Here is a 23731-nt window from a genome sequence, read left to right as displayed (position 1 = left end):
TTTTTATGTTGAACGTATAATATATAGAGAAGGAAAATGATCGCTTCCAATCCCCTTCGTAGAAACATAACACTATGTACAAGTTTATTATCACAGCGGTAAACGAACAGATTGTATTTTAAAGAAGTCATTTTCCGAAAGAGAAGAGAGATCCGAAGGCTGTATCTTGTTAATAGGTAATGTATATACCTATATTTATTTCGAAATTTTTTTTTTTTTAAATAGTTGAGAGTAAAAAAAAGTCGATCACAATTATTATTCAATGAAGTCATTACGTTTCCAATTAAAAACAAGTAAATAGAAATAAATAGTTTTGGTTTATACATATATAAACTGATCTGTCGTAGATCTACTAGCTCTGAAAATTTCTTGACAGTCTATTATTTGTTCTGACTTTTCTTTTATTCGATCTAAGAAACAGTTCGAAAATAATGTGTACACAATATTTAACTAGGATATTCCACGGTAATTATTGCAGTCTTGTTTATCACCTTTCTTGTATATTGGATATACCACAACTACATTCCAATCATTTGGAAGTTTCTCTGTTGCCCATATTCGGTGAATCAAATCTTGTATAGCCTCTTCTTCACCCTTATTTAACAGCTTTGCTTGTACACAATTCTCCCCTAGGGATTTGTGATTTTTTTAATCTCTGTGTTTATGTTTTTATTTCTTCCAATGTTGGGTTTGGATATTCTTGCATATTAAAGTCTTTTATATTAAAAAAGAATTTCTAGGTTGGCTCATCACAGTTTAACAATTTTTCAAAATATGGTCTCCATCTTTCTGTTACTCCTTCTCTGAGGTTATTAACTTTCCATCATGATCTTTAAGGAATCGTTGTTTTTTTTAAAAATCTCTTTTTTAGCTATTTACCATTGTCATACACCATACATGTCACGGATCCTAAGGTTTTACTCTGTATCCTCCATAATATTAAAAACATATTTATTTTTTTTTTACCTCTTATTATCCTGTGAGCTTCTTTCCTCTTTTTACTAAATTCTCTAGCACTTACTTCATTGTAAGTATCGTTCAGCCATTCTTCTTCGAACTGCATCTTCACATATATTATTAAACCAATGCTTATTCCTATTTTTCTATATCTTGATTATCGTCTGCAGTATGACGTACCATGTCTCTAACTTAATTCCACGCCATATTTACATTGTTTGTGTGTATTATGTGTTGCTCTTTAAGATTTTAATTCTACCGACATTATTTGTACGTATATTCTCGTCTTTTAGTTTATCAATATCATATACAGTGTGTTCACGCTAAGTGATACCACTAAATATTTCGGTTCGATGACCTTGTATTGAAATGGGGTTTTCACTGAATGACAGATAATACTTAAATACACATTTTTAGAAAAACTCCTAATTTTTAACATTTTTGATTCAAGCATGCGCGATATAACTTACTTTTTTTAAATGGTAACATCATTTTTTTTTTATATATTCGGATAAAGTATTTTTTTCTAAACAATTTATGTACAAACATTTTTTTCTAATTATAAAAATTGCATATGAAATTTAACGATGAACTTTAATATTTACGGTTAATTTTTTTTTTGACGAAATTTTAATTAAATTCAACTTATTGTCACTTATAACTATCCAATATTGTTAAATACCTGTTTACACACAGATAAGATATAAATAAACACTTTTTTATCGTAATTTACCCTCAATTTTTTTTCATTCATTATTCTGAAATAAGATAACTTAATTGAAGGTAATGAAAACTATAAAATTCTACACACTTAGAATTTGGAATCAAGATTTATTTTTTTGCAATTAATTTTTACTAATAAATTGTTCGAAGTTTCCACCTTGATGTTCCAAACATGATTCCAAACGTTTTATAAATTCCGTTGATGTAGCAGCATTTATTTGTTCTTCTCTCGAATTATTACAAGCCAGTCGTATTTTATTTTTTTAATCTTGGAGATTAATAGGGGGCCGCAAATACAACATTTTTTAAATGCCCCCGTAAAAAAAAATCCAATGGGGTCAAATCTGAAGATCTTGCTGGCCATGAAATTACTCCTTGGATACCAATCCATCGGTTAAGAAAAATTTCATTTAAATATTGTTTAACAATGATGGCCTTGTGTGCTGGTGCACCATCTTGTCGAAAATACATATTTTTTCGCGAGGATTATGAAACATTTTCTAACAGTAATGGTAATTGATTAACAAGAAAATCTAGATTTCTTTTACCTGTAAATGGTCCGTGGTAAAATTTAGGACCTACAAGTACTCCACCAATTAATTCACACCACACATTTATACCCCAAACTGTCTGAAAGTTAGTTTCTCGGGATCAGTGTGGATTTGTATCGTCTTAAAACCTATTGTTTTGTTTGATCATTATACTATTGTTTGTGAATTTAGATTCATCAGTCCACAAAATACAATTATAAAATACATTGTCGGTTACAAATTTAACGCTAAACCCTGACAAAAATTGTAATCTACGTTCATAATCTTTGATTCGTAAATGTTGGATAGACTCAGGTTTATATGGATGGATTTTGTTTTTTTTCAAAATTGTATGTACTGCACTACCTAATATACCAATTTGTCGAGATACATGTCTTATTGATAAACGTGTATGAGTACGTATGTAGGCAATTACCTGCTATTCAGTGTCTTCATCAAAATTATTTGGTCTAAGCTGTCGTTGTCTATTTTAATTGTTAGGAAATTGACCGTTTTCATTTAATTCACATAAAAGTCTATGGACATAATTATGATGTGGATGAAACCTATCTGGGTAGGTACTGATCTGCATACACCCGAACTGCTTGTCGAAAATTACGATTACATTCGCTAAAAATTAAAATAAGTTCGAGTTTTTCACTGCTGTTCATTTTAATAAATTTCTTTTATGTAAAACAGTGTATTAAAGCAATAACAATTTTTTCAGAAAAATATGTGATACCTAATCAAAATAAAACACTATTTTACATGAATAGTAACTGTCACAAGGTTAGTTTGAAATTATTCAAAAAATTATTATTAGTCATCGAAAATAATTTATCAACATTTTATATATAAATAAATTGAAAACAAACAGAATTCACTATCTTTATTACGGTTCCACGTCAAAATATCCCGGTCAAAATATCCTTAAACCAAAATATCTCCGGCAAAATATTCTATGACAAAATATCCCGCGTAAAAATATCCCCGACAAAATATCCCACGTAACTATTAATTAAAAATGTAAACCTTTTTATACAAGTTACATTGATATTAATACATTTACTGAATACAAAAATCAAGACATTTTTAAAAATATATTAAAATGGTATGTTTTTTCGTCAAAAATTATTACACTTATTATGATAATATAAAATATAAATTACATAAAGATATTAATACATTTACGGAATACAAAAAATGAATTAAAAAATTTATACTAAAATATGTGCTATTGATTTTAAATATTTATTGTTATTGGTTTCGTCATATCCTTTTACAACAGCAATTAACCGCTCGTCCAAATTTTTATACTTTCGCCTTTTTTTTTGTTGAGGTGCACCAGCTGTTTGCTGCTCCATTTTGGCCTCCTGCAGACCTTGTTCTCGTTTTAACATATTTATGAACTTCTACACTGTTACATGGTTAGCTGCAAGTGCAGAATTAAACGCTCTGTGCCATCCTTCTACTGCATTATTTGTCCTGGGAGAGTCTTCCGTTACAGAATCAAACATATTCCATATTTTAATTGGAAAAGTAGACGCTCTTCGCCTACCACCACGTGTTGGTCTCCCAATCCACGTGTCCTCAAAATAATCAACAAATGTTCGTAATTCTTCTTCATTGTCTACGTAGTAGTTGGAGTTAATTAGTTCTTCAAATGCAGAAATAACATTATCAACAGGTACAAAAGCAAGAGCCGATAATTTTTTTATTTCGTGGGCAAATATTGCGTCTGTGGAATACCTGTTCTTTAATCCACACGATTGCAATTTTTGCCATAAGCACTGGGTAAAATGAAAAAAACATCCATGTATTTTAACATCAGTATATAATTCTTTAAATGATTTTATAAATGCTTGTTCGAAATCTATCACAATAGCTTTTGGTCGTAAATTTGATTTGAGTATATTAATTTGATTTAGTACTTCGGAATAACTATTTTCGTTTTTATTACACATTAATATATATATATATATATAAGTGGATATACAGTGCAGTCAATGTTACCGTGAATAGTATACAGCTGATAAAATATATTGGGTACAGATTTAAACGTTCCATCTGCGAACCATATTTCGGAGACATTCAGTATATTTAAATTTTCATTTGTTGTGAATATCAATATTCTGTTATTAATATCCCAATTTTCATTATTTTTACTGTCATATAGCAAAAAAGGTAAATTACTTAAGGTTAATGTGTATTCTCTAGGTATTACTAAAGAATCAACAGTCACAGGGTTGGGCGGAGGTACATTATTTCGATTTCGAGAACGTTGAATTGTTCGACTAAGCGCAACAGTTGAAGGTAACCTAGCTACAATTGGTAAAGGTGATTGAGAAAATGCCTCACTTATAATATTTCTTGTTGTCTGATTAGAATCACTAGCTTTTTTTATTCGTTCTATTACCTTCTTTGATTCTAATCCGGCTGCATCTGGAGCGTGTTCATGATCTCCTCTCTTACCAAGGAATTCCCTTATAAAAATATTAATAATAATTGTGACAATACGTATATGACAATATAATATTATTATATCCAGGCCTATTAAGAATAATTGTACGAGCAGTATTCGTTTTACAATCGTCATCAATTTTATATTACTTAAAAATCTGATATTAAAAATTTTATATTTTATTATTATATATATTATTATATCCGCGTCCTAAAATGTAATCATGAATCAACAAACCTGATTCGTCGTCTGTGGTTGTGTAACATCTTGCCAAACAATTTTTTCTTTTATAATCAGTGCAACGCCAAATTATTTTTTTTTCACTCTTTTGATGTATACTAAATAAATATCCTTCAAATATTAGTAAATTATTGCCTTTTTGGCTTTTAATAAATTCTAGCATTTTTTAATTAAATATAAAATGTTAGTTAAATAATTTGATTTAAGACTGTTAAATGCTCACGACACGCACTTTAGGTAATGATATAAAATGACACACTATATTACCATTATCAAAATAATGAATAATACTAGATTAGATAAAGTGCGATTGTTACTTCTAATCGCAACAGTTATTATATTATATTTTGTCGGGGATATTTTGTCGAGGATATTTTTACGCAGGATATTTTGTCATAGAATATTTTGTTGGGGATATTTTGGTTTAGGGATATTTTGACCGGGATATTTTGACGTGTTACCCTTTATTACTGGAAAATGTTGTCAAAGTTATTTTTACTATCTTATCTGTGTGCAAACAGGTATTTAACAATATTGGATAGTTATAAGTGACAATAAGTTGAATTTAATTAAAATTTTGTCAAAAAAAAATTAATCGTAAATATTAAAGTTCATCATTAAATTTCATATGCAAATGTATAATTAGAAAACATTTTTTGTACATAAATTGTTTAGAAAAAAATACTCTATCCGAATATTTAAAAAAAAAAAATTGGTGTTAACATTTGAAAAAAAGTAAGTTATATCGCGTGAATCGAAAGTGTTAAAAATTTAAAAATTTTCTAAAAATGTGTATTTGAGTATTATCTGTTATTCATTGAAAACCCCATTTCAATAAAAAGTCATCGAACCGAAATATTTAGTGGTATCTCTTAGCGTGAACATACTGTATATCTATAACTGTTGATTTCTGATTACAGAGCTGTGCTTTTAAGAATTTTACTCTTAACCATATCCCGATTAATAAATGGTCCGAATCTGCGTCAGCTCCACGCAATAGTCTTACGTTATCTTATTTTTAAACCTGTAGAAAACAAGATCAATTTGGTTCTTGTGTCTCCCATCCTGCGATACGCAGGAATAATTGTATATATTTCTGCGTGGGAATATTATACTCTTCATTATTAATCCTTTCTCTAATGCAAAGTGCATCTGTCTTGTACCATTACCGTCGGAGTTTTCCTAGTGGCTGTATACTTCTACCACTTTTTGGTGTATTCTTTTTTTCCTATTTTTCCATTTAGATCATCTAGTACAATTTTTAAATTTCCCAGCGTTCTATCGAATATCTCTTCCAGTCTCTCATAAAAATCTTCCCTGTATAGTCGTTACATGAACATTGATTAACATTATATTAAGGTCGTTATCCTTTATTCTTAACGTAAAGATCCTCGGGCTTACATCTTTGAACTCTTTAAATATGTGTATAATAATTCATAGATGGCGAAACCGGTCCCTAGCTTGTCACCTCATTCGCTAATTCCATTTATGATGATTGTTTGTGATATTTTTGTTGTGTTCGCATCTTCCGATCTCACTTCCTGTAATACTACGTATTTTTTTTCATATACCTATCTCCTACTAGTTCCACAGCTGCTCCAAGCTTGTACAGTGTTTTTATATTCCAAATACTACATTTTAAATCCTATTTCCAAAATCCAGTATTTTTTTCTTAATCTAGTCCGAAGCTTATTATTGTTCGAATCCTGAACAAGTATTTATTTAATAAAGTACGATTTTTAGTTCTACACTTAAACCTCAACCTGGATGACCAGTCAACACCAACTAATTAAAGCCAGTGTGGTGCTATTGTGATATACTTCGCATCGTACCGGACGATTGGTACACCACTTTACTTACGTCAAGCTGTTACGTAGTAAAATTTGTATTACAATGAAATTAATTTTTTTAGTCATAATATGAGAAATAAGTCAATAGTATCTAAAAAAATTAAAAAAGGCATTGAAAACTTCAAAAATTCTCTGAAAATATAAAATCCACTAAGAATGCAAAAAATACCGCAAAAGGTTACAAAATGGAGCACTTGAAACACATTTGCAGCTTGGTTAGGTTATCCTACATATATATATATATATATAGGTTAGTATGATTATAGTTAGTATATAGGTGTTAGACATTCCAAAAAAACAAGCAAATGCAATAAAATCCAAGCCCTACTAATTATAGACCTAAAGATAACGATTGCCAAGCGGCAGAAAGACATTAATTTCACGTGTGTCACCAGTATTTTTGATGATGGACGCCAATGTGTATATTAACTCAAATATTAACTCGTACTCGTGGAGCAAATAATCTTACTGTAATGTAATACGTATTAATGTAATACATAATTCATAAAAACTGAACATTACGAAAGACGCTATATGTCTATAATGTTAGACGTTTTATAAGCGTTAAACGACAATTTAAACTACTATGGATGACAAGGAGTCATATCAAAATCAATAACTTATCCTTTTTTAATTTTATATTCTAAGAGCATTAAATAAAACAATTATCTTATCGCCACTGTTTTATAATATTATTGTATTTATATATATATTATAATAATCACTATTGTAACATCACAGGATAAATTGTTACAGTATCATTCGTGGCATTAATTCAACCAAATTAACCTTTTATCAAATATTAAAGACGAGTTATTATGTTACAACTTATACGTAGAATAAAAAATAAACTTTTACCTGCTCAAATGATTTTCAACAGCAATTTTATCCATGTGATTTACTTTTTTTCTAATATTTATATGGTTCTTCCTCGTCCTATTGTTGTGCCTGTGTCTTATCTTAATCTGTGCTACATTGATTGCCTTATTCATCCCTTGCATTATCCCTTCCTCTTCGATTTGAAGTCCTTCATTGATTTCTTTTTTATATTTTTCTACCTTTTCTGAGTACGCCCGTCTATCATTTTTATTATTTTCATTGTAATCAACACCGGGTACAGCTATGTCACCCATGAAGTTACCTATAATTAAATAATATAATAATATAATTGAATAAACAAACATTTATTAGCATATGGAACACAAAAATAAAAAATGCTTTTCAATAAATATTTTTATAATAAATCAGTTGTATGCAATATTTTAGTTTTTTATAAGTAATTTTGTTTTAATTGTTACTCGATGTTAAATAATTAATAAAGGACTAATCAACTAATAATTTTGTAGCAGATTACAACATAATCATTATTTTGATTATTAAATGCATTCAAACTGTAAAATATAGTAAAACATTTTTTTTTCAATCGCCCAGAATGGTGGAATATTATTATTCTACTGGGTAGTAGATGCTATTAATTTTTAAACGATTCAAAATAACCTAATCGGATATTCAGAACGTGTTCTGCTTACTAATATTGTTTAATCATATATTACACGTTTTAATTAAATAATTCCATCTCAAGATAAAACAAATAATAGTAACACGTTAAAAACAAATCTAATTATACATTTAACGAAAAACGGTATTTTTTAGAATGATAATTATACATTTAAGATAATATATATATGTGTGTGTGTGTGTGTGTGTGTGTGTGTGTACATACAATTATACTATATCTTGAATCATACGATTAAGAAAACGTTTAGCAATAATAAATTTGTAAAACTTTTTTATCTCTTAAAAATTATTTATAAGTTATAATGTAATACTGTTATTGACTTTTTATCCGGATAGAACTTAATAGACATGTTCTTGGATCACAGAGTATGAGTGCTATTCAGTATCACTGTAAACTGCATCTTTTTCAACGGAATTCATGTAACTAACATATAATTTCACTCAGAATTCTCAGTTTCGATGAGTATTCAATGTATATTTACACTTGAGAATCTAAATGATTTATAACTTCATCCCGAGAATTCGAATGATATGTAACTCAGTGATCACAAGCGCATGTAAAACCTTTTTATCATCCTTTAGTATCTTAAGAGTGGAACGTGTATTTTTTATTAATATTAGGATTAAGAATATTATTCATTTTAAGTGTCGACGCGTCACTTCATAATATTTCTGAATGTAAATCGTTTACGACATCGAACTTGCACTATTATTTTAGAAATTTGCGTAACAATATGACTTGTGTTAAATTGATTGACCAAATTGTATCTGCCATACGAATACATGATTAGATTTCCAACTTTTGAATTAAAGTTAAAAATGGATTAAGATAAGTATCAACCTTTCAGAAATAAGTTTCATCATTCATTGGAACCAGCAAAATTTTAAATGTACAGAAGCAAATTGTTTTTTATCTACTAAAATTATTTCTTCTTTTTATTTATTATTTAATATTTCGTAGGTTTATATATTTATAATATTATAAATTATAATAATTAGGATACATGTTTTTATTTTTAATCCAGTGATTTATTTTTTTTTATTATTTGTACGGTTAAAATTATATCTAAATAATAATTTAATTTCTATTATTGAATAATTTCATGTTAGCTATTTAAATTAAGTGTTAAACAAAATAATAATTAAAAGTGATTCAGTTAAAAAAATATCCCTAATAATAATAAATAAGTTCATAAAAATGGTATCTCTTTAAAACAATAAGTATACAAACTATATAAACTATAAATACTCAATAATAAATTTCGACAACGATCGAATGAGATCGCATTTTATAAATAAACTCATTTTTATAATTTATTTATTATCCGTCATGTAAATCTGTATAGTCTAACAACATAGAAATACTTTCACTTACAACCCATTTGTGTATGTGCTTAATTGACATAATATTTGACAGGTATTTTACATTTTTAATCTATAGAACTGAAAAAATGAATATATGGAAAATAATGAGATAGAATATCATATATAATTGATACTATGTAAAATAACCTTAATAATTAATATGACAATATATAAGAATCATAATCTAATGTGGTTTTGTACGACCAGCACTCTTCAAAATACGATAGAAAAAAAAGCGAAAATGCGCTGTTTATGTATAATAATTACACGGTAGAGCGATTCTCGAGTAATCTACATGTGTACTTATATACATGCAGTATACGTATACGTGATAAAGTGTGATTTGGGACTCAGGAACTATATATAAAAAAAAAATTAAATTAAAAACGCGAAGGTGTTCATTTTGAGAAAATAGTCTATTACTTAGTTATTAATATGTGAAACTTTAACACCATGGCCACAAAATACGTGTAATTTTCGCGCTCTATGTATTTCAATTGAAATATTTTAACTTCTGTTATAATTGTTTCATGAAACTAATACTTTTAAACGAAATTGCATTTTACTCTGTTCGAATGCTATTAATTTTTCGACTTCCACATTAAGTCATACACTCGTTAAACAAACCTCGAGGCGATGGGTTCAATAGTAGTCAATTTCATTTGCGTTAAATTCAAAGGTGTTCAACCCTAAAAGAATTACTAGTACTCCAGGCATGGTTTCAGGGACAGTATACTATTTCTGGGAAATGTTAATTTACTAAATTACAACTTTTGAATTATTTATTTCTCATAATTATAATTATATTTTTTTTTTTTTTAATATTTAATTTTATTGTTTTTTTTTTAAACAAGACATGATTTATAGTAATTTAATTCAAAGTATTTTTGAAAGATAAATTTAGAGTCTGCATTCTATATCAGTATTGCCAAACCCATGGTCCACGAAGGTATTCAATGTGGCCCGTTGCAAATTTTTTAAAATAAAATAAAATATTAAAAAAAGATTATCATTATTATAAAATACGATTTTTTTTAAAATGTATTAATTTCATTTTCGAACATTTTTCAAATAGAAATTTGACGATGTAAACCATGCACTTAAAATACCGAACTGATCAAATTAATTTATACCTATAGCGTGTGCCTCAATCTGTTATCTTTTCAGTAGTTAATAAAATATTTGAAAACAAATTCAATATTTACCTACTTCTATGTGTAACAAAATAATATTATTAGATTAATATTGATATTATTTGTATTTTTATATTTGGTGGCCTGCTCTAAGATAATTGTTGCTGAGGAAAAAAGGTTGGATATCACTGATCTACATAAAGCACATGTATGCTTACAAAGCGTAGTAGTTAGAAAAAACAAACTATAATTTTAGTTTACGTGTATATGATAATAACTTAAGGTCATCCAATTGCGGTTAACTATCTCAGATAAGTATTAATATAATCGGAAAAAATATTCATTGATTGTCTAAATTTTGTAATAATTATTGGATTGAGTACAATTTTTATATGCACCATTATACCAAGAATCGGATTCACTTATACTGTGCATGTAAATTTATGATACATATTATCAATGACTTATATGTTCATTATTGTTAAAAAAAACCGGTTTTCAAGCGTATCTAATGTAATTGGTTCATATGAACTTAATGTATTAATCTTGAATGAAAACTTATCGAGAAAAGTCATAAGAAAACAAAACAATAATTTATCGAGTACTAATTACTTATTGTTATTCAAAAATATGTTTGTACAACCACGGTTTGATTTGATTTTAATGTATTGCTGGTAAAAACATGTATACATAAGATTTAAAAGTTATAATTAACAAATTAAACTTTGTAGTTCATTAAGTTGAAAATTTTAGACTTATTTAAATGTTTATTGAAATTAGTTTATATCTATAACAATAATAATAATAATAATATATTATATACAAGAATATATACTACTGACGATAAAAAAATTAAACAATAGTATAGATTATACGTATAATGCACACAGGTAAACTCCATTAAAATTAGAAGATTATCTATAATAAAGATTTATTATGCAAAAAAAGTAATTTCAATTTTAAAAGTTTAATTAATAAAAAAAAAGATAAGAAATTAAAAACCATTAGGTAGTTATTTTACTATACATAACTATACACTACTTTATAGTGAGTAAAATGATATATAAAATAATTTTTAGTGTAACCAAGTTAATTTCACACTAAAAAATTACGTTTCCTAAAGAAGACTAAATAATTTCATCAATAATAATTAGAAAGCTATTTTTATTGGAACCGAAATAATTTTAAAATTAAAACTATGATAATAAATAAGGTTAAATTATATAAGTTTACAAATAATAAAGTATAAAATTATCAATGTGTAAACTTATTATAATTTTAGTATCAGCAATTTATAATTCATAACTGTAATATAAAAATTTATTGGAAAATTAGAATTTACGCACCAAGTATAAAATTATGTCTTACTAAAATCTACTTTATAAAATAATTCTTAGAGAAAAACAGTTTCCTAAAATAAAAGCATCATATATAATATAAATTACTCTAAAATATATTATATGCGTGGTATTATTCAAAATTTATTTTTAAAACCTTGAAAAGCTCTTGTCAAAAAACAAAATAGAAAAATGCGTCGATTGACAATGAGAGGAAATAATTATTTTGTTTGATACTAATTCAAATATTTATTTCCATAAAATTAAAATTAATAATTTAACAGCTAATATTTCTACTCAGTGGCAGACGCAGGGAGGGGTTTTGAGGGTTCAATGGATCTAACACTCCCCGAAATTAATGGATGATTAATTTTAAACGTAGTTATCCTACCTTATGCACCTTAAAAAAAATGAATTGTTTAAAATACCATTAAAATATACTAGAAAAAAAAAATGTTGTTAAGAAAACTGAATTTGTAATAATTTGTAATTCTTCAAATGTTCTAAAAGGTATTGGTACTTAAAACTTAAATTTTTATAATTCCATGACGGCAATACTTCGTAAAAATAATGCGTGTTTGTAAGTCGCTTATTATCAGTAAGTAAAAATAAGTAAACATACGTAATCGATTTAATATTATTCACAATGGTACATTATGATTGACGGGTTTCCCTAAATTTTGTGCTGTATGGTCATGTGATAACGATCGACAATAGTCAATTATTTCAAAATAACAGTAATCAGGCCTGTATTTAGAGGGGACACGGGTAGGCATATGTTCGGGGGCGTCAAGTCTCAGGGGTGGTAAAATATTTATTTTATAAATTAATTTTAAAAATGATGTACCTGATGAAAAAAAAATAAAACAATTAAAAAAATAAAATAGTATATTTTATTATGTTATAATTTGTTTAATCTCATTTATAAGTTATATTTTAATATTAAAAAATCTCGATTATGGACGAAATAATATGTGTTATATTATTATTATTTATTTTTTTTTTTGGGGGGGGGGCTAAAAAAATAATATGCCCGGGGGCGCTAAATTTTTAAGTACGGGCCTGACGCTAATTATTTTTATTTTTTCAAACCCCTCCCCCTGAAATTTTTTTCTGCGTCCGCTCCTGTTTCTATTCATAAAATATGAAAAGAATAATAAAATATAAATTTAATTTTCAAGAATATGCAACAACCTTTCTATTATATTGTTTTCGTTGTTTTAAATACATAATACTCATATTTACAATATAAAATGATTTTTAAATAAATAAAAAGTAATACACTTGTATTAATTGTTCGAAATCATGAATTGTAATTCCTTATATTTTGATTTTAAACGTTGGAAATTATAATCATTATATAGAGAATAATGAAAATTGTGTATTATTTTACTCAAATAATAGTTATAAATTACATTTGCATTAAGATGTCACATTTCTAAAACTATTTAATGAAGGATAAAATTGTTTTTTGTAAAATAAATAAAAAAAAATTGAGTTGCCTACAGTTACCATTTATCTTATTGGTTTTAAACTCATCATTATGTTTGTTGAATTAACGAAACAAATTGATGTCCTCTATTACAATAACGTATAATACAAATACATAATATTAAAAGTTATACGATTGAGTACAATTAATTAATTCAATTTTAATCAAAATTAGGTGTACAAAATGATTGACAAGCTATGTAATTTTAATATAGTAAATAATACATAGTTAGATACATTCACTATAATATTAAAAAATGCAAGGATATTCTTAAACCTTAACCAAACGGTTCACGGTGATATTTATTTTCATAAGCAACATTTCATGATGATAATTAAACTGAGCAATAAAAAATGTCTATTTGGTAATACTTTCAAACAAAGGCCATTCTAAAAACAAACTTCAATGTATGTTTTAATGTCTTATTCTTAAAATATATATGTAACTATAATGAATGCGACTCTGTATAGTCATAGTATAACTCACATGTATAAATACATGTGATAAATGTATAAATATTTTTATTATAAAATAATGGTCTCCATACATTTTATTCACGTATATAGCTCTTTTTAATTATTATTTATATTAAACGTAATAATGTATTAGATATCACTTTTCACATTTATTTATTTATTTTCAATGAGAAATTATTGAGATCACAAATAGTATAAAACAATCATCTGTTACATAACAGCTTTTGAAAGGTTAAGAATATACTCGTATTTATATTTGAATGTAGATCATTTATAGATAATAATAAAAATATTTTAATTATATAATAATTAGGTAGATCTGTGTAAAATGAATGTAATATTATAATTATGTATTAAATTTCATAGATTTATTTTTTATTAATCCTTTAAAATGAAGCAAACTTTAACTATTTGATTTATTTTCAAAATATTATCAAGCAGTAAATAAATGATAAATTAATCGTATTAGGTGTATATTGAAAATATATATATACATAATTTATAAGTGTATTAAACACTTTTATAATTTAATATATATTACTATTTTAGTTAAATTTGTATACGCATCCATAAACATAATTTGCAAGGTTTATAATATATTAAACTGTTTAATTTGTCAATTTTTTAGTTCTAAGTGAAGCATCAGTCAATTTAAATCAAACTTGGAATTGCAGAGGAAATGTCGTATGAAACAAATATTTTTAATACAACATTTTAATGTATGTAAAAGATACAAAAAAAAAAAAAAAGCTTTAAAAGATCTTATCCGAGTATCAAACTAACAAATTAAAATGTTGTTGTATACCTATATTTTAAGAAAATTAATTCCGTTTTCTAGAAAAAATGTTAAAGTTTTAGTTGACACATATTTAACTATTTTAGGTGTTACAAGACAATATGTAGTACATGCTATAAACATTTTTAATAAATAGAAATTAATATTAAGTTGGAACTACTTAATTTTATTTTATATTTGTGGATTTATACCAACATTATTTACACGATTTTACTAAATAATTATCATTGACAATTTATATACTACAATATTTTTTTCTTTTAATAGTATATATATTAGGCACTTTTTTAATTTAATCTAATAAAAACTGTATTTGAAATTATATTTTTGTACTATGTTCAGTTCTTAGGTGTAATGCACTACTTATTTCAATTTAAATTAATAATTAAATTCCATTTATAATTTACAATTCGATTTATAATTAATAATATCATTAGCGATTAACAATCGAAATAATATTGCATGCAATTTTATACACAAAACCCTTAATAGAGTTCAACAACTTGTATTTGTATGACCAAAGTCCAGTGGCAAATAGTTCTACACCAATTATCCAGAGAAAAGAATATTACCTCATCATTTTTTCACCGCTCAAAACATAGTTCAACAGAATTTCGACCTTTTTAGGGGTACGGAAAACTACACCGAAAATACTACTTATAAAACTTCGAATGCAAAAGAAATGTTGCCCCTCGAGCGCATTTAAGAAACGTGTCAAACGGCACCCCAACGAGCGTTTGTGAACCAAATCACTGGCCCCGTGGGATATATATATATAGATAATTTAATGTAGCTTCCTTTTCGGTTTTTTCTCTCACATTTTTTTTCAACATCGTTACTTACCGGCTTTGCAAGGGTCTAAATCGACATCGTTAGACGTTTTTTTCGGGTAAATCGAGTTGAGCAGTTCGTTTATGGTGAACTTGGAACAATCGACGGTAAGCCATAATTCTACCAAGATGTGGATCAACAAGACGAACCCTCTCGTTTTCATGGCGTCTCTCTTGTCTCCTTAATGCTTAACACCGTTTGACAATTGTTATCCACATGTTATCCTCTGAAAGAAATAATATTACCCATCAGTATAAAAGGAGTTATTCTGGTTGAAAATAAAGTTACAATAAACACCATATATTTATATTTATGTATGCGTCTAACGTAGGTTAATATATCCATATCTTATCACTAGCCTTAATTTATGATAAAAACACTATTGCGTGGCCTCTTTTTTTCTGCTCGTGTACGTATCACAAAGTCCATGGGCGATTTGGATACGAGCGAAATAGGAGAGTTATTAATTAACAATACGATCAACGCGTTTCAATCGTATCGGTCCATGTGACTGAGTAAAACTGATTACCGAGTTCAGTTTCAACACCGCTGCCGTGATACTGTGTCATTGAACGAGTCGATTTTCAACAATGAAATCTTAATATTTCCCCAAATCATCAACAAATCCGGTGAGGATATAAAGTACCAGTTTAATAGTAAACGATTTCAATTAGATGGATTCAACGATTTAAAAAACCGCAGCCTGTTGATCCGTCGTTTTTTCAATGATTTTCTCAAATTCGACATCGGTTCGTTGGAAAAGTATAAGAATTCGACCGACGAAAAAGACGATCACGGTGCACAGAAAATATGAGAAAATAAAAAGATAATCTCATACCGAATACTCACGATTTTGGCCGTTATTTGCTCGTATCTGTTTCGCACGGTAGTGGTTCGAAAACCCAAAGCGAACAATCGCCGGCGGCAACAGCCGACTACGTACACACCTACGCGGATCGCTATAACATTAATAACGCGGAGGAAAAGTAAATCATGAGAATATATAAACGGCGAAAAAATACAGGAAGCAAAACGAAACGATTGTACAAAGCGCGTGCGTAAACGCGAACGCGACGATGAAGACGGAACGACCGGCTCGCGCGCTTACGGAACGGACGCGACGTACTACGGCGGCGACGGCGGCCCGGCACGAGCACTTCTACGGTTACTACTGAAGAGTTGGCGCGCGCGAGACGCGATGCGCCTGGTACACGCACACCTCCGTGTACGACCAATTTTATCCACCCTCTTCCGCGTTATCAATCTCCCCCGCCGCTAGCCGCCGCCGACGGCCGCTGCCGTGTACCATAAATATTGACATGCCCATCAGCACATGCCACCGTGTCCGTCACCTCGGTGCACACGATCGACGTATCGCTCCGCTTTTTATCCGTACGCTGTTATGATCATTATTGTAATTGTACAAATTATAATTGTTATTAGTATTATTATTAAACGGCGCCGCGGCCGCCGCTGTTATTATAATAATATTATATCCGTATTACGTGTTGTCTTAATACGGTATGCCGTATCACGCTCAATTGTACACTTAAAGTTATACACTGTGGTTTAGTGTTATAGTTCGTGTTTTGTATCGTTGTTGTACGTCCGACCGAAAATATTCAAAATTAATAAAACGATAATAAACATTACGTGTATGAACGACACGAGCAGACGTGTTCGTCCCGACCGCTAAAATACTGTAGAAGCAAACGTTTTACAAAAAACTAACCATAATACTACCAAACCAAAAAATATTCATACTGCGCGTCGTCAAAATATAAATTATATTACTATATATATATATACGTGAAACAGGCTTTTCGATTGTAATTATATTTGATTATAATTTTGTGACAAAACTATGGTGATCGAAAACGATACGTTTAAAAATGTATTACTGTTAAAACGTCGTTATTGTGAATAATATTTGTTGTTTTCATTTCAATCACATGAAGGTAAAAAAATCGAAATATGTTCGACGTACGATACACATTATACCCACTACGATATAACATTGATGTTAAATATTATGACGTCATTTCTTAATAGTTTTTAGTAAACAACGATTCGTTTTGCTGCATGTCCACCCTTTTTTCACTTAGTCATCCGTTTCCCTCCTCGACGATTTCATTTATCGAAAACATTTCGGACGGCACCAGCGTCGCCCGGCTAAGAACACATCTATACGACGAGACCTTATTTCCACGTCATATTTTTCAATTATTTTACCTTTAATAAGTATTGGCCCCGAAGGCCATTTTTCTTCCTTTCTCCATTGGCGCAAAACCAATGTGCGAGCCATCGTGCATAATAAAGTATTAAAAATGATTGTACGCACTGCGTGTTCCGTCCCATGATGTTGTAGTCAATATTTCTGAACACATTAAACGTTCTACGCTTCCCACACGGATGTACAGAACACGGTGATAAATCGCTTTCCGACCGTTGCCCTCAAAAGACGCATTAAAACAAATAAACCGACGCTTTGAACGCGAGTTGAGATCGTCACTGCAATCATCCTGAACAGCGTTAAGGCGTGTGTGCAGCAGTATACTGACGCTGCGAGGGCGGCGAAAAAATAAAACGAAAACAACCACCGCGGTATACACGATACGGCTTTAAACGCGGTAGTTACACGTCCTTGGCCCTTTGCCACAAAGAGTCCGGTCTGAAAACCCGCGGGAAGAGGCCGCGACATTTGGAACGTACGGAGTGCGTCCACGGCCCCGGTGATTGTGTCGTGCACACGATGTGCGGCGGCGGGGGCGCATCGTTCTCCGAACACTCGGCCGCACTCGGACGTCTGTTGCCCGGTGTGCTCATTGCTTGTTCTCTCTCGCTCCTCCCTCTCGTGCACCCGCGGAGGACCGGTTATCGATGGGTACCACCGCTCAGCGGTGACCGCTATGCGTATAGTTGTTTAATAAGAAAAGAGTGTTAGTGTTGGTGGTGGTGCACCGCGGCGCGCTCTACACGCGTGAAACTGCACGATCGGGATAGCGGTCTTATCACGTATAAGCAGTATACGTTTCGGAGAAGGAACAATAATAATACACGCGATGAGGACAAAAAGAAAAAGATAACACGATCGTTTCTTTGACCCGCACCCACCTCGTCGTCATCTATACCGGACGGCGATCATCGTGAGCACCGGCACCAGCTCGTGCGTGTGTCGCACACCACTACGGCAACACGCGTCGGTCGCGCGCGCGCACGCGCACGATCGCGCCGGTGCTCTGGACTGTGCGACGTGCGGGGCAACGGCGATGGGTGGTGGCAGACAGTGACCGCGGTTGCGGCCAAAGAGCGTGCGACTATATATCTACACGTCGTACGATCGTGGTGGAGGTATACGTCGACGGCGGTGGCGGGTTGACGGACGTTTTCCAATCGGTGTCGGTCTGGTTTCGTAGTTTTCGCCGTTCGGTTCGACGTACTGCTCCGTCGCTGTGTACGCAGTCCGTTCGTGGTGGTAGTCGACCGGTCCGCAGTTGCGAATGGTGGTGCGCTTAGCGTTTTCGATTTACGAATACGATTTTTTGTCCATCGCCGTTTCCATTGTAATCGAGTGTCTCGTTTTCCCTTCGCAATTCGTATTGTTTACTTCGGCCGCCGTCGGATTTTTCAACCGAAGAATATCACCATGTAAGTCGGCGTTACGTTCTTCTGCTCCTCAAAGGCCCTGTCGGGAAAACGGCAAGCGTCCGAAATCCTACATGGCAGTTTAGTCCGCAGCCGACGATCGCGATTGAATCCACCGATCAGGGGGATAGACACCTCCGCGAAGTAGGTAAGTTTTCACGTTTCGCTTGTTGTGTATTAGACTAACTTAACTACATAAGTAGGTATATACACAGAAGTATATGAAATTATTACTATTTCTGTTGTCCGTTGATTTCTAGATATCCGACGAACCCGTTCCTGAATTCGTATTCGACACTCAACGGTGTGCATAAAGTTCAATAATAGTTATAGAGTTATACATTTTTATGGTATGGCCGCTTTACCACAAAAACGAAAATATTCCTAAATTATTCCTATTTTTATAAAATAGTGTACAACTATCACATACAACAGATAAATAAACCTATTAACAAGTAAAAATAATTAAATCTCTGAGAATAATAAAAATGGTAGTATTATTGTAATTTCTTGGTATTATTCCAGAATCGAACTCGATTACCTAACCTACGTGTTTGGCGTTGTCATTTACCTTTACAATATTATATTTTGTGTGCTTAAGGGCGATTCGAGCAATAGATGATATGAGTTTCATTGTCTGCTATACATTTGTTCCTACACTTTGTATGATGCTTTGGATTACAACTGCAACCGCTTGACATATTATTCATAATGAGCTATCCAACGATTTGGTTATGTGTACCTATATGAAGTGTATTCAAATGTAATGAAAAATACTTACGATGGTGACAATAATAACATTGACGCCTTTATCGAAAGAATGTTTCAAATGTGGTTCTTTTTATCTCGGAAATTTTGCAGCGTTACAATTTTTATTATTTTTAAATTTAAAATCTTGTTACTACACTTTTAAATTGAAATGTTATATATTTGTATACTCACGTTTAGGTCGGATTCGATTGGAGATCGTTATTATGCTGCGTAGGTCCTCGGCGGGATGTATCCTTATCGATCGGAATAGACTGCAAAGACCCATTTTATGTGTGCAAATTATGGTACTTGAAAATAACTAGATAATATTATACTTATAATATCGATTTCGTCTTTTCTTTCCGTTTGAGTGTTCCACATTCGTCTTAGGTCACAATTTTTTCACAAGAAGAGTAATCAACAAAATACAGAGATGATCGAAAACATTTGACGTACAACATTATTATCCTTTTAGAATACCTTAATACAAGTGGTGGTTTTCGCGAATCGCGTTCCCATGAACGATTAAATTCTGAGAACTATAATATGATACATATAGTATAAATTACAGAATTCTATAAATTAACTACAGTTTCTCGTTGTCTTATGAAATCGTATGTATTAAAATGTGCAATCATGTTATTTTACATTAAAGTAAAAATGGGTGATTTACTCCTTTCAATATAGAAACAAAATCTGATTTATGGTTAGATTAATAAATATTTCATAATTAGGTTTTAATTATCTTTGTCGAGCATATTAGTCGTTTTAATGTTATGGTAGTTATTATTAAATTAGGGATTGAATTTAAATAGTAAATTATTATCACAAGAGCGTTTCTATTATCCCTGAAAAATTATTATTTTATGTTAAGCAATAATGGTTTTAAATTAGAATTCGAATAAAGTAAGTATTATATTTAATAAATATTCTTACCTGCTAGAATCAATTTTTAGTCGTATTGGTAAATTTTGTTGTTCAAATATTGCCATGGTTTCGTATAACCATGTAACCGAAATGCCTCTAAGAAAAAAATGTAAAGTTTGCTCTAGATAATTAATTTTGAGGATGGATTAAAATGTAAATAAATGTTTTAATAACAAAACGAATTTTGAACCTTATAAACGTTGAGGTGGTGCGTATATATTTTAAGAGGAAATATCTCGTATAAATTAACTGCTTATTTTGAACAAAGCTAATTAACAAATTTAGATGAGACGTGAGTCAACAGTCTTATAATGTAAGTTTTAAACTAGTAGTTTTCTACCTTAATATTGCGTATTAATGTATAATAACTTTATAATAGAACAAGTACTATGACAAAATCCAAGTTTTCTGTTTACACATAGAAGTATGGTAGGTATTTGAATTTCAAGTTCGATAAGTAAACGATTAAAGATATAAGATTTCTACAGCGAAGTGTTGTATTTCACACGATCGATTTCTCGTTTAAAAACACTAACGAAAATATTTCTGATATCATTGCAGAGGCAATTATTAATAGTGATTAGTATTATTGCGTATCATGTACGTAATAATAATAATAATTATAATTACAACAATAATATTCTCTTGGCCGCTGCAAACATTCGCATATTCGCTGGACACGGCCAGTGGGAGACGCGATAGCACAAGAATGTAACATTATCAAACCGATTCAACGCGACCCGAGGCGGCAGCTCGATTTTCTCGAAATCGGTCGGCGAATCCTGTTCGGACGGTGTTCACTTAAATTTTACCTATAGTGATTTTGCGATTCTCATACGTTGACCGTGTGCTTTCGCGACATCGGTGCGGCGGTGCACCACCACTGCTGCGTATCGCATGAAAATAAAAAGGGTCTACGAATCCGTTTTTAATTCTTGGCGTGCACGTGACGTCCCGAGCAATATTATTTTGATTCCAACGAAATAACATATTACCTATACATTTATGCATGTATTCATTTTATTTTATTTTTTTTCGTTTTGCAAAAAATTATTTTTATTCAGTTCTAATGCGAGCGAAAGCCGCCCATCGCAGTTTCACGTAAATTCATTCGGCAACATGCGCGTTTTATGAATACAAATATGATATATAGGTTAATATACCTATATATATGAGTATATATATATGTATATATAATAGTTTAATTGTACAAACCAAAATTTTTGTTGCACCAATTGTATTACACAATTATATTTCAGCGAAAACTATCATCTTAGATGGAATCGTATAGGGTCAAAGAATTCAGAACTATTCCGTTTTAAGTTTCTTCGACAAAATCCTATCATTAATAATGAACGACTTGTTCAGATATGTAAGATTTTTTATAAAGTATTATTTCATTTTATTTAATTTTGAAAAATCTATATGTTTTTAAAAAAACAATAGAACATTGTTTTTTGAAAGATTTATTAATATTAGAAACCAATCATTGTTGATTGCAGTCTGCGTATAATTATTTTTTTGTTGAGACTAACTTTTAATTATTACATTTCGACCATAAGTCAATAAAAAAATATATAACTAATATTATCCTTATGAAATATTTTAAATATGAAAAATATAACGAATTTACTGGAATAAATTAATTTAAAAACGTTTAAATTATTGTATAATAATAGTTTATATACCTACTAAAAAAATGCCTATTTATACAGTTCTTGCACTTCTTTGAACACTTAATTTTACATAAAATAATATTGAAGAGGCTTGGAAACTTCAAGTCAATGCACAATCATTATACATTTTTAGCGTATCGATTCGATACTCTATGCTATCAAGTGACTCTCGGCGGATATCTGCTCCTTCGTCTTACCCAAACAGTCTACATTACTGTAGACTCTTCAATATAAACGTTGGACCTGCTTTTCCCGGGAAACATTTATTTTCGTCAATATTACATTCGAATCATACGTATTGTCCTATGTTACGTAATTTATAAGGTTTGTTACATTTCAACGGCGGGTGTGTTTCGAGTACAGTGAGCTGTGTGTAAACGTCACCGATAATGATATTATGTTAATACAATCGAACGCCGCCTACTTATACGTGTCGGCACAATCATCGGCAGTTTGCTGGGAGAAGGCGACAAATGTGTATCATAGTAGCCACTGGTGACGGATCCGTTCTCGCTTTGTCGCACTCATGTGTCGTACACGTAGCTAAATATGTATACAGTCGAACTTCTATTTAACGAATTTGAGGTCTATTGAAAAAATAATTGTTCGATAAAAATATAATTTTTTTCACTCAAAAAGTTCATTTTTATCAAACAAAATGTATGTAAATAATATTATATTACAATATATATAAATATTTTATAATAATAATTAAAAATAATTATCAAATATAATAATAACAATATTGTAAGTTTAGTGATAAATAATATTAATAATTGTATGTTAGTTTAGGTACATACCTAAAGAGGTACAGAATGATGTGTGTCCGTACTGTAGCTCGTTAATAAGTTCAAACAAAATATCTTTATATTTAAATCTTTTTGGCATAAAGTTATCCGTGGTTAATTTCAAAAAGTGATGTATATGTAGATTTTATTTACAAATAAATGATGCAGTTGAAATGTTAATTAACATATACTAAATATTTCGATAATTGTATAAGATAGAATCCTTATGCACTAGT

General features: G+C 30.1%; 2 protein-coding genes across 7 annotated transcripts in view; one reads left to right on the top strand and one right to left on the bottom strand.

The window, feature by feature from the left end:
• Positions 1–18489, bottom strand: part of LOC112684544 (dorsal-ventral patterning tolloid-like protein 1) — a 58288-nt gene extending 39799 nt beyond the window's left edge. For 2 of the 5 annotated variants that reach the window (XM_025556116.1, XM_025556120.1), the window contains exons 1-3: positions 16559–16897; positions 15722–15935; positions 7620–7902 (exon numbers count right to left, since the gene is read on the bottom strand). In XM_025556116.1, the coding sequence (XP_025411901.1) occupies positions 7620–7902; positions 15722–15872 (434 nt within the window). In that variant the 5' untranslated portion in view covers positions 15873–15935; positions 16559–16897. Of the gene's footprint in view, positions 1–7619; positions 7903–15721; positions 15936–16547; positions 16898–17941; positions 18031–18050 lie in introns of those variants that run through there. The other 3 variants (XM_025556118.1, XM_025556119.1, XM_025556117.1) reach the window with 3 other exon arrangements.
• Positions 18490–19054: 565 nt separating this feature from the next.
• Positions 19055–23731, top strand: part of LOC112684621 — a 73545-nt gene continuing 68868 nt past the window's right edge. Inside the window, exon 1 of one of the 2 annotated variants that reach the window (XM_025556234.1) lies at positions 19055–19498. The gene's annotated coding sequence lies outside the window, so the exon portion shown is untranslated. Of the gene's footprint in view, positions 19503–23731 lie in introns of both variants that reach the window. The other variant, XM_025556233.1, reaches the window with a different exon arrangement.

This window comes from Sipha flava, unplaced genomic scaffold (genome assembly GCF_003268045.1).
Source record: "Sipha flava isolate LNK unplaced genomic scaffold, YSA_version1 252_pilon_pilon, whole genome shotgun sequence".
In the NCBI taxonomy this organism is placed as follows: Eukaryota; Metazoa; Arthropoda; class Insecta; order Hemiptera; family Aphididae; genus Sipha; species Sipha flava.
Note: the sequence above shows the minus strand (reverse complement) of the source record. Positions and strands in the feature narration are given on the sequence as shown.